The 17,571-nt window shown below is 33.0% G+C and overlaps 1 protein-coding gene across 1 annotated transcript in view; it reads right to left on the bottom strand.

Moving 5' to 3' along the window:
- Window positions 1-17,571, bottom strand: part of LOC123531345 (mucin-16-like) — a 155,823-nt gene that overhangs the window by 94,249 nt on the left and 44,003 nt on the right. Inside the window, 11 exon segments of the mRNA XM_053518371.1 lie at window positions 3,981-4,134; window positions 5,337-5,526; window positions 6,536-6,704; window positions 6,969-7,216; window positions 7,872-8,004; window positions 8,474-8,630; window positions 10,141-10,690; window positions 10,935-11,067; window positions 11,930-12,095; window positions 15,773-16,025; window positions 17,026-17,280. Coding sequence (XP_053374346.1) covers window positions 3,981-4,134; window positions 5,337-5,526; window positions 6,536-6,704; window positions 6,969-7,216; window positions 7,872-8,004; window positions 8,474-8,630; window positions 10,141-10,690; window positions 10,935-11,067; window positions 11,930-12,095; window positions 15,773-16,025; window positions 17,026-17,280 — 2,408 coding nt within the window.

The raw sequence follows: 17,571 nt of genomic DNA, 5'->3' as shown, positions 1-17,571 counted from the left end.
TTCATACCACGAAGGCCTAGAAAAACTTATTTACCTATAAAACTCTGAAGAATTGATACTTAAGCCTCTTTATCTGTCAGCTTAGCACATAGTCTGGTCACAGTCCTTGCAATTGCAAATCAAAGTGTTTTCTTACAGTTATGTAAAATAAATTACCTCCCTTTATATTTATAACATGGTTAACGTCTCCAACATTGTTTAAGAATATTGTTAACTCCAGGCTTAGAGACCAATTTGTTCAAAAATGGAGGAGTACACAAACCAACTGTAGTAATTGTCGCAATTATCGTATCATAGTTATAAAGAGAATCTTGTTTTTGAAAAATATTTCAACATTTTGTCATTGGATCTAGCTAATACTTTTTGTAAATTTAGGTGCATGAATCACAAATTTCCCATTGACAAGGGTAGATTCTTTAATATAGATAGAAATCTTTGAACTTGTAATCTATGCAACCAAAATGCTTTAGGTGATAATTCATTATCTTTTAGTGTAATCAATTTATAGATGAAAGAAGGAACTATTTAAAGGAGCACTTTTATAAAAACCCAAATGCTGTCAACTTTTCACAGTTAATGAACAGTATCGACAAAGAAGTATTATAAAACTTTCAATCTTTTGTAAACGTATCATGTCACTATGCAAATAACGGGCGGTAACCGGGTGGCTTAGCTACGAGTGGGGATGTGGGAAGTGGTGTTCGCGAGCGGGAATATTTAAGTCCTGCATGTTGAGCAGGCAAATTTTCTTTCTTTTTATTGCATGTTTTGACTAATTTACCCATTTAAGTGAAAATATATTTGACTTTTTTTACTGCGAAAATTGCTGGTTATACCTCATTCTATTGTCCAAAACCTAACTGAAAAAATGCAATAACTAATATTTCATGCTGTCACACTTGAATATCATGCTATCCTTGTCGTTTTTGCCATATTCATTTTTTTGTTACTGTTCTGTTGTTGTTGTCAAATGCCCTTAAAGGGCATTGACTTTATCAATAAACTAAGACTTAGTTCTGAATGTAAGGTAGCATTTTACAGATGAAATCTCATTGACTGAAAATGAAGATATAATAAAATAAATTATCAGACTAGTAAATAGTCTGCCTAGTACTGAAAGAATTTTTTTTCAAATCAGATCATGTAGAAAGATTATGTTTTGAAGGCTTGAGGAAGCTTCAGAACATGACATTATGGAGTGTTTATGACGTCATAATAATATTTTGAGATAGTTGTCTGTTAACACCCCCTTTGAATAATACAACTACAAAATACTTCGGGATTTATACATATATACATGTTATGAGTCTTTCTGTCTCTATCAATATATAAATATATAAAAACTGAAAAATATCATAAAATGTTGCTCAAGTGTGAGTGACCACCTTCAAATGGTTAATCTGTATTTATTTTATTAGACAAAAACTTTTCTGATGTCACACAATATGCATGTATCTGTTTACGTTGAGATAAGTTCTTCGCGTCTTAATCCAAATATAATTGGGGATCACTTATTTATCAATGGAATGATAGGTAGGATTATCTGCAAGAGCGGCTACATGGAAATGAAATAAGACATTTCTAACAACATACTTCAAAATGTTCAAATCAAGACTTAAGTAATAAGTAGTATACTTGGTCTTAAATGTAACCAACGTAAGTCTTTAATAGTTTTTTATAATTTAAAATTTTCGGTACTATCTCTATGCAATATTATATGCTTTTGTGTAAATATTGCAACAGCAAAATGTTTGTGCTAAGTCATCAACAAAATAAAAAAAAAAACGTTGAGATAAAAGAAGTATTAAGTAGTAACTTCAAAGGTTTGTATCTTCTTTTTTTATACGTAGAAAGTAAACAAACCTATACAGTTCTGAAAAGTTCTTCAAAATCTGTAATTAGGTTAAAACAAGAACGATCACAGACCTTGTAACTAGAACGAGATATACGTCACTTAAAGCAATATCATCATAGAATTAAAGGAATACCGATAACAGAAGTTAAAGCCACAACGAGATAAACGTCAATTAAGGGAATATCGATCACACAACTTATAGCTGGAACGAGATATACGTCAATTAAGGGAATATCGATCACACAACTTATAGCTGGAACGAGATATACGTCAATTAAGGGAATACCGATCATACAATTTATAGCTGGAACGAGATATACGTCAATTAAGGGAATATCGATCACACAACTTATAGCTGGAACGAGATATACGTCAATTAAGGGAATATCATATATTTTGTTGAAGCCATAAGCTCTGTATCGGTATTCCCTTTACTGATCTGAATCTCGTTAAAGATATTTAACCTCTGTGATCGGAATTCCCTAAATTGACGGATATCTCGTTGCAGCTATAGGTTAGAAGCCACCATTGTTTTCCAATAGACACACACCTTATAGCTAGAACGAGATATACGTCAATTAAGGGAATATCGATCAAAAAGGTGATAACTACAACTAGATATACGTCACTTATATAGAATTTAAAGCATTTAAGGGAATACCGATTATACAGTTTATAGTACAACAACAACAAAGAACAAATAATTTTATTGCACATCATCATTCACATGACTTTGGCAACGAACATTACAAACAAAATAAATATTACAAACATAAAATGCATCATATATTTTATAATACGAAACATTTTTCATAGACAACGTGGTCGCATACTCCTAAGCATTTTGAATTTAAATATAATCATTTAGATCTGTATGTATAATAAGGTATCACGATCTGTAAAGGAAGGTTTACCATATACAAAATGTAATTACATGTTAAACATAATAGTTTTATTCTAATAACTTATCCAGATATACATGTTTACAAATATATAACTATGATCTGGAACACATGCAGGATTCACAAGTACCAAACTTGTTCGAAACGAAATAACAAGAATGACATGTGAACATGCATATAATAGCAAAATATCTCACTGTTGTCTGTCTTGTGTAATACAAGACAGAAACGCAGAGATATACCTATTATAACTAAAGCGTTATGTACGTATTACTAGAACAGAAGAACATAAACTTTATTACTTATTAATCTGTGTTATTAGTAACAACGAGATATACGTCAATTACTAAATACCTATTATACAGCTTTTAGGTCAGAGACCACCAATTGAAAAAGTACAGGGAACTTACTGGGAATAAGATTCATGTATACCTGGGAATATGGTAATGTCAAGAAGTGTTGTTTTTGTTGTTGTTTTTTTTTGTTGTTGTTTTTTTTTTCAAGATTTATTTTTAGCTGCATTTACAGTATTTTATACATTTTGACAAAATTTGCTTTATCTTATATGTATTAAGAAAGTTTTATCAAACGAATTTCAGACTGTGGGTCATCTCATTCACATGAAAATTACTTAAATAAAGTATAACTTTTCATATGTTTTACGTCCAGTATTTTTAGTGTAGCTAAGATTGTTCTTGAAAAACGTGTGGTTATATATTCATGTTTCAAGAGGAACAGATACGCTCCGCGAACGTTACAGTATTACATATATGAAGATTTGTATTTAAACAAATATGCATAGAAAAGGTATTTAACAATAACACACACAACAAGGACAAACACATTCGACATTTTCGTTACTGAAACTGTAAATTTTTATCGTGCGTGTACATGAAATGGAAAGCGTTAAATATAGTTTTAACAAGTAATAAACTAAGTGAGTTTTTATCGTTTTCGTGCAGGAAATAGCAAATTTTGGTCTTTTTTTGTAGAGGAAATAGAATAGGATTGTCTAACTCTTCGTACAGGAAAAAGTAAGTTTTTTGTCGTTTTTATCCATGTAGTAATGTTTTTTGTTTGTTTTTTCTGTAGTTTCCGTATAAGATATAGTAAATGGTTGTGTAGTTTTCGTACAGGAAAATGTAAATTAGCTTAAGTACACATATGTATATTTACATAGAATATTGTTTTCCTGGCTACAGAGGGTCACAATTGCTACTTACCTCGATAACCGATGGAGCCGTTGAAGACACTGTATACGAATCAACATGTATCGCGTTCACAAGTTCGACTCTGCCAATTTGAACAGGGGCAACAAAACGTAATTTAATATTTGAAACATTGTCAGATGTTATGTAACCTGTGTCGGAAGTTTGTCTGAAAACAAATATTTGTATTAATAATAATACATATCAGTATCATGCAGTTAAGTCACATTGACAGATCTTTCTCTAAATAATTTCAATCATTGCAGCAGAATAATGTTTTCATATTTAAGCGAAGTATGTAAAAAGAGTAAAACTGCAAATGTATGTTTTAATGTGAATATTCACTTTCATTGTCTTTGTAATATATTTACATGTACAATATTTAAGTTTAACTATGAACTTGTAGTTCTACATGTTAATCAACTTTCAGTTATGTTATGTTTTAATGCAATGAAACAATTTTAGTAGTGAAAGTTAGTAAACGAATTAAAAACAATGAAATATTTTTTATTCAAACATGTAATTTATAATAACATGTTTTAATTTAATCTGACAAAGTAATGGCAATAGACTAAGACACACACATGTCTATCTAATACAGATACCTATAACGATACCTGTTATTACATGTATCTGTACAAATGCTGTCGCAATATACAATACATGTACCAGTTTATTTTTTTCTAGTTTACTACAAAAACTTAATAAATGTTATGAGATGATTATAAATATGAGAATTGTATCATTTAAAATGACTATGTAAAGTATAAAATCGGTTTGTTTTTTCTACAGAAATCAATAGAACTCGGGATCAAAATAAATTACTTATTTCAAACGCTTAGGGAAGCAAAAAGATAATATTTTATTTTATCAAAAATTATATTGAAAGACAGTGCAAATATTGCAGATTATTTCAACAACTTAATAAATATTGTCAGATAATGCTTTTGAAATCATTTGATATGTTAAAGATTTCCCCCTCTATATTTCAATAGGCGTAAATTGACCGATAACGGCTAATCGACACACTCGATACGCTGTTTTCAAGGGAGACAATTTCGCTAATAAGCCAGCAAATTGGCTTAGATTTCGAGGTATGATTTTATGAGAGTTCCGCAGCAGAAAACTGGGATGAGTTTCAATTTGTGTGCATTTTTTTTTCAACAAAATATCTTTTATTACTTAACACTTATACGGAATAAATGAAAAAGTGAATTGGCGTCACATTTTCTATCTACTAGTGTTAAGTATAACAATAGCATGTCAAGTTTCTGACCTATGTTAATACTAACATTTCTGATGTCATATCCAAACAAAAACCACCTACCTACGCTATCGTATACTTTTAGGTAGGTTACTAAAACGGCTTACCTCAAGAGGTTCGCCTCTACATCGGATACATGTTGGCCATTTATCGTTATTGCACTCGTTGCGACAATGAAATCATCCGTCATAGCATTAAACTCCTGGCAGGGGTATGTCGGTGTTGTAACCGATGTTGTACTTGTTGGTGTTGTTGTTGGTGTTGTTGTACTTGTTGAAGCTGTTGTTGTCGATGAAACTAGAGATCAAAATTTGCAATTATAGATAAAAATCAATTCATCAGTAATCAAAATTCAAGGGAAGTTATTTATGTTTTATTTATAACATTTAATGTAATGGTTCTTATCGCTGTTGTGTTTTAGGTTTAATTTCATTCTCATTATTTTGCTAACACTCTATGACAGATCTTAACAACATGCATTTTGCATGGGCATGTTTCTACGCACAAGTATCTGTCAATCGTCACGTCAGTTTTTACTTACGTTGTTTAGATAACCATTTGATTAAGCATTTGACAAATAGCATTTTGCACTATTTGTCATTTAGCAATTGTTAATTAGCATGGCGCACCGGCCTTTCATAGAAACGCATACTGAAGTTTAATTTGCAAAATACTCAAAGGTTTGTATCTTTTTACTAAATGTAGAAATGTAAATAAAAGCTATACATAGCCCTATATCTTTGGAAAGGTCTTCCTACATTTGTTATCAAATAACTATGAGGTATCGCTTGGTTATTTGTTTTACTATTTTAAAATAACCTAAATTAATTTATGGACATGACAAATTCATTTCGTGATACTTTTTAATTTATTATGATGCAAATCATAATTTCATGCTATGATATCATTAAATTTTTGTGGATGTCATTCAAGAATATCAAATTTTATTTAAAGATATTTAATGGTGATTTTAATGAACTATATCTAAGATATCACAGAATACATTTAATGACTTCGCAAAATGAGTTAAATATATCACAACATGAAGTTAAGGTAATAGAAAAGGAAGTTAGGATAGCTCATAATGAAGTAAGGCCGTCACAAAAGATTGCCAACCAAATAGTGCAACTGCGCCCCATTAGTAAGAATATAAAAAGAGAATTCTAATAAAATGAAAATTCACTATCAAAATTTGAAACGATAGCAAAATGTTTGGAATACGATGGATGGAAGTGAACATCAAGATAGAAAGCAAAGATCCCCAGTAATGTATGATGTAAAATAAACGTTCAGTACGAGATCTTACCTTGCACTTGTGTACAAGCTGAAACTATCGCTTCTTTCAAAGTAAGGATGACGTTTTCTGGGTTTGTTATAAATTCTATTCGTATTTTTTCAGATTGTATTCCTTGCGGGTTTGCGTCAGAAATGATTAACTCTCCATCAACGCTTGTTATTTCGGCAAGTGTTTCTTTCTGAAAATATTTTTTATTCATTCTAAAACAACATGATGAAAATATCATTTCACTTTAAAGAAGAGAGACTGTACAGATTCATTGAAATTTTTCCTTTCGGACTATGTTGTCTATATTATATTATTGGAAAACAAGCAAATCGAGGACTAAACGCCGCAAAGCTATTGTATAATGTTCTTTACTTATATACAGTTACAATATTTTCACCCTCAGCCCAAGAAATGTCCTTTACGTACTTCCTTCCGTAAGATCAGACATACTTACCACTTTCCTTCCTGTATCATAATACGTTACAAGTACTAGGTCAATTGATACAAATTCATTTTCAGGCTGGACCTTCAGATACACTTCGGTTGTTCGTTGTACCTCCAAGAACGTAAATTCTAAGAATCCGTCCACTGTTGTATTGAACGATACACCCTCAGTCGCGAAAATGTTCTCGTTAAGGTTCTGCACGAGAGTGTTAGCTGAAATAGCTTCAGGTGTCTCACTGATCATTACTGTGGTACATTCTGAGAAAATACAAAGGAACACAAAGTTACATTATAACTTTATCAGATGAGTCCGCCGTAATATATTTTCGCGTATTTCGTCAAAGATTAAAACATACACATGTATTTAAACCAGGCAAAAATAGTTTTGCATTTCCCGTAACAATTTCCAGGTTTCAAAACAGTTATGAAAACACTGTCTAGACAACAAAAAAGCGTCTCGAAAGTAAAGTATCTATGTCCAGATGATAAAAAGGTTCCTAATAATTACGGAAACTATGTATAGAAATAAGAAAATATTCCTTGATTATTACAAAAACTTTGTCTAGAAAATTAAGTTTTTCAAATCCCTCCCAAAAATCTAGAAAACATATATTGATCCGCAACTTAGAAAATTAACCTCCTATATGTTTTATCAATAGCACAGGGATACTTTCGCTTTACAACTTATATTTTAACAAATGCTGATGTCGAAAACTAACATCCAGTCTTATAATGTTACCATTTTAACATAAAAAGCCTACTACGATTTTTATTGCATATCTTTATTTCGAAGATGATTGTCCTTCAATATCCAAAGTTTGAAGAAATTCTGTCTTTGTGAAAATTTCGCCCATTTCGTAGCAAATGCCTTTAAGACACTGCTCTACCCTTGAAGCAATGAAATAGTACTTACCATAACAAACACGAACTAAAAGGTTGAATGACATCGGAGAAGGTAAAGTCGTATCTTTAATAATGACAATCGTTACTTTTGTAACATTGGGTGCGCCTTGATACTGTACAACAGCATTCGCATTTTCACCAGTCTGAAAATATCAACATCATAGTCATTTGAGAAATGTTTATACTATAAAATATTTCATATTTAAGAAATAATTTATTTCATTATTAAGTGATCTGTCGTTGAATAAAATGAAAGTTCAGATACGAAGTGATTATAATATATTGTGTGTTGCCTAATATCATTGAGTTTCAGTCTTCTTTGTTTAATATATAGTAATAAAACGGGCATATTCTACAACAAAATATCTGTGCACAAAGTTTCAGCAATGATTTATTACAGTCATTGATATAAATTTGGAATTTTGATAGTTTAAATTTTAAGGCTAAGTTTCAGACTTAAAACGTAGGCCTAGATTCTAGATGAATACAGATCCATTGCTCAACAGATTACGAGAGACCACGTGTCAAGAGTAGGTCATTGGTACAATTACAGAATTTTAGAAAAAATACTGGCCTTAAGTTGTTGAAATATTAAACAAATGCACAACTTGCCTTCTTTGAATTCTGGTCTCCGTTATAGAAAACGCCGAAATGGTCGATTCCCACTTGATTGACCAAACTGACTGTCACAAGTTGAACTTCGTCAACAAATTTAATGACCACTGTTGTTCCAGTGGCGTATGTGGAATAGACACCACCTAGGTCAGATCTAAAACAACACAAAACAAACATTTAACTCGGTTCAAATAAGCACAACATGTTAGTGCACATATCTGTTTTTGAATCTGGTACTCGTTTTGAAATGTAACGAAATTCAAGAATAGGTAACAAAAAGGTTATCAAATTAATCAATAGTTAACTTATAGCCTGCTAAATTTCTAAGATAGTCTGGTCCATCATTCAATCTGGGCAATGCCATTTATTGTTTGACGGGGTGTTTACTAAACATTTACTGACTGAACAGCGAACAGCGCAGATATGTCCGTGCAGGCTGATTTTGGTCTGCACTGGCCGCAAAGGCAGAATCATTTGCCACTAGTGGGCTAAAGGTTGATGATTATTTCCAACAACAGAAAAATGATCAAATTCATTAGTTCATTTACTGTGAAGTTAACAAATTCATCAACTACTAACACAAAAGTTGTTAATTACCAGCACTGCCTAACATTATTATAAACCAAATTATGAATAAAGAAATTACTACTGACAGTAAAATACTCTACTTTATCGATTATAAAAATGTACTTATATTGCTAACAGTAAAGTGATTAACCCTTACCCTGCAAAATTTCTATAATGAACTTGTCAATCTTTCAAATTCGACAGTACCATTAACAGTTAAAAGGGGTGCATAGTAAAAAGATACTGACTGAATGGCGAAATGTGCAGATCATGATCAGACTGCACGGATATGCAGACAGATCTTGATCTGCACTGGTCGTAAAGGCAGGATCAGTCGTGTCCAGCATGATAATGGTTAAACTCATTACTTGCTAACAGCAATTTTATTTTTAAAAAAGCCAACTGTCAGTTGTTTACAATAAAGCCATCAAAGTTACCAGCTGTAACAGTAAAATAATCAAATTAAAAAAAACTGATAGTAAAAAATAAACTCTACTAATAATTCATATTTCTAACGATAAAGTAATAAAAGTATTCATTAATATGGGAATAAATCATTTATTCTGGCGTTTATTTATTTGTAAACCCTGCCGAATAACGCACACATTGAATAAAATTTCAAAGGTGCTTTATGTTTGTTAAATGTGTGCGTTATTCGATATGGTTGACACGTGCATGAACATTCTGCCTTTTGCGCACACATTTAACATAAAGCCCCTTCGGGATTGCTTGCATTAATATTGAAAACAATTTAATCCAAAGAATATTTATCACTTTGTAATGCGTTTGCTCGCAACATCACAAATTTAGAAATCAATTTGTCATCAAATTTTGAATTGAATACAGGATCATTGGATAGACAATGATGCAACTAATAAAATGAGCACATATAGTTACATATTGCCCATCAGAAATAAGAAAATTGTCGCCGCGTTTCGAATAATATTTATACCGACTTCAGCATTGACGCAACGCTGAAATACGCACATGGATATGAAAATGATGAAAGGGGTCCATCAATGTATGAACGTTGCGGTTAAACCATTCATATTATTTGAATGAATCGATATTGGAATAATTTGCCAGGAGTAACATACCTTAAAGATTCAGCATCCTCCACTGTAGCAGTCTCGCCATTTATCATTACAAGATCGTTTGGGACGATACCACGGTTTGTCATGGCATCAAAGTCAAGACATGGAGCTGCTGTTGTGGTGGTGCTTGGAGTTGTTGTAGCGGTGCTCTGTGTTGTTGTCGATGTGCTCGGAGTTGTTATCGTGCTTGTTGAAGTACTTGGGGTAGTTGTCGTGCTCGTTGAAGTACTTGGAGTAGATGTCGTGCTTGTTGAAGTACTTGGAGTAGACGTCGTGCTTGTTGAAGTACTTGGAGTAGATGTTGTGCTTGTTGAAGTACTTGCAGTAGATGTCGTGCTTGTCGAAGTACTTGGAGTGGTTGTCGTGCTTGTCGAAGTACTTGGAGTAGATGTTGTGCTTGTTGAAGTACTTGGAGTGGTTGTCGTGCTTGTTGAAGTACTTGGAGTGGTTGTCGTGCTTGTTGAAGTACTTGGAGTAGATGTCGTGCTTGTTGAAGTACTTGGAGTAGATGTCGTGCTTGTTGAAGTACTTGGAGTGGTTGGCTTACTCGATACTGTCGAAAAAGTATGTTTTGTAATTGATCATTAATTGAATATTTTTAATAATAATTAATCAATTAATCTGTTTGATTTACTCATTATCATAACAGTTATTTTGCTGATCAAACCGTGTCTGCTATTATTTTGCTTGGTCGCGTTTCATGCTTCGAAAGGGGTGTTCCTATAGATTTGATTTGCTTAGCCAATTTGACCCATTCCGTTTGCACATATTTACTAAGGAAAACCCAAATTTCTTACTGTAACAAACTCGCATATCCAATTGGAACGAAGCCGGGTTGACATCTATTGTATTTCTCCTGATTGTAATTGTCACAGAAGTCACATTTGTTGCATCCCGATACTTAGCTGGAGTGTCAACATCGTGAATGTTCTAAATGATAACGACATTAATTAACTTCTACAATCCGATGAATATCGTAGTTGATCTGGTTAATTAGTTCCCAGAATGCAAGACTTGAAATTTAAGTTTGGAAAAGACACATTAAGAAATATTTACGTGTTTGTTACATTTCATCTTTAACTAAGTATGTAGAGTTCTAAGACGATAATCTGAGTATGTCCTGTTGGAAAAGAAAGCGTGCATTGTAGTTTTCCCCTGAAATATCCATTGATTATCAGTCAAACTATTTGATGTTTGGTAACATATATTGCAGCTACCTGGATAAATGAAGAAATTTATGACATAATAATGCTGCCCAGGTGTTGAAATAAAAGGCTGCAATACAATAATTACTTTCTAGTCAGTAAATTAAATGATTTTTTAATAGACTGACGGTTTTTCATGACCAGCTACTGCATTGAAAGAAGTAAAGACAGTTGACAAATTTGACCTTACGTACCGTTGTAGAACAGCGTCAGATATGTTCAATTAATTTACTGACTACAATATCACCACAGATTTCGACCACTTTTTGTTTGGGCAGATAATTTATTTCATAAACAGAGCTCATTAGCAAAACAAATACATCCCCGTAAAAGGCAATAACATACCATTAATTTGGCTACAAACATGATATATGATTTCTATGAGATGTCGAGAAAAATTACAAAGCACACCTTTCTTGCAATAGAGTATATTTCACAGATCATAAAACTTAACAAACCGTCACATGACTTGTTTATTCTATTATTCCTGCAGTATATGTTTTAAACTTAAATGTAATACATGACGTAGAACACCAAAACATTTCAACGTATTTTCTCATAGTACCAATATGTTAAGAAATACTTGCCTGCACGGCTGATCGTTGCGTTGTCTCTGTGTCGTAATAAACACTGAATGATTCCAAGTTTGTAGGATTAATTAAGCCAACACTTCCCAGCTGTACCGTTGACGAAAATGTGACAATGATAATTACACTGTTTGAGGTGATGTAAAATGGATATTCGGAACCGGGACTAAAATAAATTGACAGTTTCTATTAATAAGCAATATCACTGAACGGTGTAATAATATAAAACTACCAATACATATTTGTTTAAATCTTCTGAAACTATACTAAGCAAAACTGCATCTCCACGTTTAATAATATCTGTTTTCGGATATTAAGGAAACTCATGGAGATTTTTAACATACTAAATCGACTGATGGTGATAGCATATTGACCAAACAATAACTGATATTGACAGTATTACACCCCAGCCCGCGCCCCTTCCCACCGCACTGCCTCCAAAAATGTAAAATATGATCATACATTTCTGATACTCGTATGCAACTTGCGATTGTCTACTTAGCAACGTGAATATAAAAAGAATTCCCAGATCGAATTGTTTCACATTTAATGTTCAAATATTCTGGTTAGTGCCAAAAAGGCAGATGTTTGAAGTTCCCCAAGACGGCAGATGTGCTGATGCAGTAATAATCCAGCAGACACTTCAAAAGCTTTAGGTTTAAACTAGAAGTAAATAATCATTTAGTAATTTGAATTAAAATACCTTCAGCACCGTTTCAGTGTTCAGTTTTGAGGGGTGTTTTGTTTCGAACTTTTTATATGAAAGAGAGGTTATTTGAAAACTTCGTATTTCAAAACGTCCCAGTAAAACACCCATGAATGTTATTATCAAATGTAAAGTTTTATCCAATATTATAACTACTGTTTACTTCAATTCAATATAAACTACAGCATTATACAACAAGAAAAATACAAAGACAAAAGTCTAACAGTAAAAGCCACATTGAAAAAACTAGGGAAGCTCTCTCTGAGGTGGCAAGTGTGCGTTTTTATCTCCTAGCTGAAAGTTGGGTGTGAAATTTTAATGTAGTATCAGTAATGGTTTAAACTCGGTATTGAACTCTGTAAAAACTTTTAATCAAATTTTCTAATTAAGAAAGGGCGTAACTCTGGAAATATTGCAGGAAGAGTTACGCATATTGTCACACCAACGTACATAGATTAGATAGATTTATTTCAACATAAAATGTACAATTTACATGGCGACTTATAATTAAAACATACAATTAAACAATAAACAAACATGTATGAATTAATATAGCCATGTCAATCAACATTATATGTTAAGGATAACACAAAAAAGAGTTAAAATAAACTCTTATTTCCATTGTGGTCCTTAAGATATAGTATTGTATGACATAGGAAGAATAATTTATCACAGTAAAAAAATAATCACAGCAAATGCCCGAAGATAAGTTTGTATAAAAATCCTATGCTTAAAAATGATTGACTAGTATAAACTAGAGCTATCACTAAAGGTGATGAATGTACCCCCCACATGCACTGACACAGTACATTGCAATTTGACGCACACAAGATTGCATAATTTGTGGACTGTATGTATATAGGCTGTATATATACAGTATAGTAACAAAAAACAAAGTCCCATAACTATGCAGAATATTTATCTAAAAGAATGTAACATGCAACATGCACCATGCACAACTAGGGTTGGTACTGATCACTTGTGTGAAGTTTCATTAAACTGTGTGTAAGGGTTTGGTAGATTAGGCACGCACAAGATTGCATATGCAGACTGTATGTACATAGTATGTTAACAAGAAACAAAGTCACATAACTCTGCAATTTTTGTCGCTAAAAGAACCTAACATGCCCCATGCACAACTACTGTTGTCACTGATCACTTGTGTGAAGTTTCATTAAATTGTGTCAAGGGGATGAGGAGAGATGGTGCGCACAAGATTGTATCTATGTATATAGTATAGTAACAAAAAAACAAAGTCCCATAACTCTGCAAATTTTTTTTCTAAAAGAACCTAACATGCCCCATGCACAACCACTGTTGGTACTGATCACTTGTGTGAAGTTTCATTAAATTGTGTCAAGGGGATGAGGAGAGATGGTGCGCACAAGATTGTGTCTATGTATATAGTATAGTAACAAAAAAACAAAGTCCCATAACTCTGCAAATTTTTTTTCTGAAAGAACCTAACATGCCCCATGCAGAACTACTATTGGTACTGATCACTTGTGTGAAGTTTCATTAAATTGTGTCAAGGGGATGAGGAGAGATGGTGCGCACAAGATTGTGTCTATGTATATAGTATAGTAACAAAAAAAACAAAGTCCCATAACTCTGCAAATTTTTATTCTAAAAGAACCTAACATGCCCCATGCACAACTACTGTTGGTACTGATCACTTGTGTGAAGTTTCATTAAATTCTGTCAAGGGGATGAGGAGAGATGGTGCGCACAAGATTGCGTCTACGGACAGACAGACAGACGGAAAGACGGACAGACAGACAAACATACAACCTGAAACCAGTATACCCCCCCCCCCCCCCTTACAACTTTGTTGTTGGGGGTACAAAAATACATTGTCACCATAAGCAAGTAAAGCAAGTTTCAATTGAATATCATAAGTATTATAGAAGATGTTGGACTGTAAGAAAAAACTTTAACCAAAATTTCTAAGTTAAAATGGGGCATTATTCTAAAATTGTTACAGATAGAGTTATGCATCTTGTCACACTAATGTACATTGTCACTAAGAGCTAGTACTGTAGATTTCAGCTGAATATCTTATTATAATAAGTAATGAAGAAAGAATTGGAATTTATAAAAACTTTAGTTAAATGTACAATGTCACTTTGAGCTAGTACAGTAAGTTTCAACTAAATATCTTCAGCAATTAACCAAAATTAATCAACGTCGACGCCAACTTGCACCAAAGCTGACGCCGTGTTGGGTGCAAAAGCACTCCTTATTCTTCTAACAGTTGAGTTAAATCCGCAAAGTTGTCACATCGGAGCTTCCTTGAGGAACGCAACCACATTTACAGTACTTACACAACAGCAATATGACTTTATGGTCTATTTCATAGTTATTATACAATGAGAGATAACTCTTACGAGTAATATGCACTATTCACAGACAAAGAGCATACTTATTTATAACGTGTGCTCTGAAATAAATATTAAAATTTTGCGAGTTTAAAATGGATGATTAGAAATTTTTAAGTGTTATTTGAAAAAAAGGTTTTCATCCATTTGTTATATGCATCCTACGGAGCAAAGAATGAAGTAGCCTATAGTATATCATAAACAAATGATCGAAATATTTCAATAAGAACTGCGATATCTACTCTTTAACATTAGCGTCTTAGACAGCTTATTTACATGTTCAAATGAAAAAAAATACAACAAATAAAATTTTAAGTCACAACAAGACATAGCAATGCGAAGAGGTTGCTGAAACAGGGGAAAATAACTGCAATAAATATGTGAATGACGGAAATATAGTCCAGTCAATATGATACACATAGATAGACTGCTTAAACAAATTAATACAAACCTTTAGATTATGTAATACGTCATAAATTATACATTATTATATAACTCATTATATAAATCACAAGTCCATAGTTTGTGCTGTTGACCAGTTCATAGTTCAACACTAAAATTTGCTGGACTAACATACATTTATTTCTTAAGACCTTTGTGGCAGCAGGTTTTACTATTGACCAGCATGTCATCATATAAGTGTATAATATAGTGGTGAGTTATCAAAGTAACGTTGTCATTGAAAGTCATACAAAAGTGGTTATCATATTACATGTCCTGTACAAAACTAGTAACATGCGAGGAAGATAAGATACTGACCGTAGTGCATTTACATCTTGCGTGGGATCAAGATCACCTAGAACTTGAATATTGCTTGTAGGGACCAAGTAAGGGTTTGACATGCTCTCTGTTTCTTGGCAAGGGAATGGCGTCACTGATGTTGTTGGGGATGTCTGTGTGGAACTTGTTGTAGTCTGTGTAGAAGTAGTGGACATACTTGAAGGTGTCGTTGTAGGCGTCGTTGAGGTCGTTGGCGTTGTGCTTGGAGTAGTTGATGACGACGTCGTACTTTCTGTAGTTGAAGTTGAGCTTAGTGTTACAGAAGTTTGAAAATGTGCGTATTTAAAGACCCTAAAGAACCGTCATAGCGTGTATACCCACGTACATTCTGTGTGAAAATACCTGATCTATATCACTCATGTTTTGATAATAAACTGGCAAAACTGTAACAAGTATAAGTAATACTGTAGAAATCACGCGAGCCAATTAGAATATTAAAACTATCCCTAATGCTTTGGGCCATGGAGGAAAAATATCTACCACCTCTGAATGTTACCTTATAATTATCTTTCATATATCCCTGTCATTGAAAACATATACGAAATGATTAAGTTATAATAGCAAATCGCCTTTACTCCTGATATCATGTCAATTGTGACAAGTGACATTATTTAGAAAAAGAAAAAACTTTTAGCGGGGAAGTAGAAGTAATAAGATTTTCTAAATTAAGTGGATAAGCAGATTTTATATTTGGATACTCCAGAACTATTTAGATTTCGTATGTTGCTCTTCTTCGTACATTAAATGGAGAAATAGAACTAATCAGATTTTAAATTTAGCTTTTTGTCATCAAGCGAGCAAGAAGAATTAATCAGATTTTGTATCTGGCTCTAATTTTCTGGTGCTTCGAGTCAATGTTTCTGAATAATAGAGATCGTCTTAAGCCGGTATTAGGGGTTGTCGTGAGGGGGTGGTTCTCAGTTTATTACGTCTCGAACAGACTCAACAAACCATGTCTGATATTGGTTTGCTTGGCCGCCTTCTATGCTTTCAAATGATCTTTTTATAAAATTATTATAGTGTGAAAGTAGAAGTGTACGTTTTCTTCGTCAAGCGGAGGAGAAGAACTAATCAGATTTTGTACGTGTATTTGACTCTTTATTAGGTTTTGGCGGCTCTTCATTATGTGGAACATAACTTACATTAATAATATCAAAAAGCCAACTACTTGGTTCTACCAGCTTTGTGTACACATACAATAACCTCGACCATACTTTAAGAAAGGAAAGTACCTGATGTTGTTATCGTTGGAGTTGTTGTTGTAGAAGAAGTTGGAGTTGATGTTGTATATGTTGTAGAAGAAGTTGTAGTGGATGATGTATATGTTGTTGTTGTTGTTGTTGGTGTTGTTGTTGTAGTTGATATCGTCGTAGTGTTGCAGATCTTTTCATCTTCACAGTCGGGCTCACAGTCACAATACCCATCACAAACTTCGCCTCCATTTATACATTCACCATCGTTGCATTCATATTCATTCTCTTTGCATTCTGCGCATTTATAAAAAATAAAAATACAATATCTGGCTATGAAATTAGATAAAATGCGAGTTTATGCAGTACCCTATTGTTTTCCTTTGATCGCTTGATGCGCTATGTTGTCCTTGTTTAACTTCTTTTTGCATTTTTGTGTATTTGTGTTAATATGCACATTAATACATTGGCGTGTGTGTACGGTTTGATGGGGTTGTTTTTGTAGAACGTGTTTCTTTCTGCTGGATCCTTTATTCAAGTTTTTTTCTCAGCATATATGCACCAGAGGAAAGATTCTTTACAAAGTAT

The sequence above is a fragment of the Mercenaria mercenaria genome, chromosome 11 (genome assembly GCF_021730395.1).
Source record: "Mercenaria mercenaria strain notata chromosome 11, MADL_Memer_1, whole genome shotgun sequence".
NCBI lineage: Eukaryota > Metazoa > Mollusca > Bivalvia > Venerida > Veneridae > Mercenaria > Mercenaria mercenaria.
This window is presented reverse-complemented; position numbering and strand designations above follow the sequence as displayed.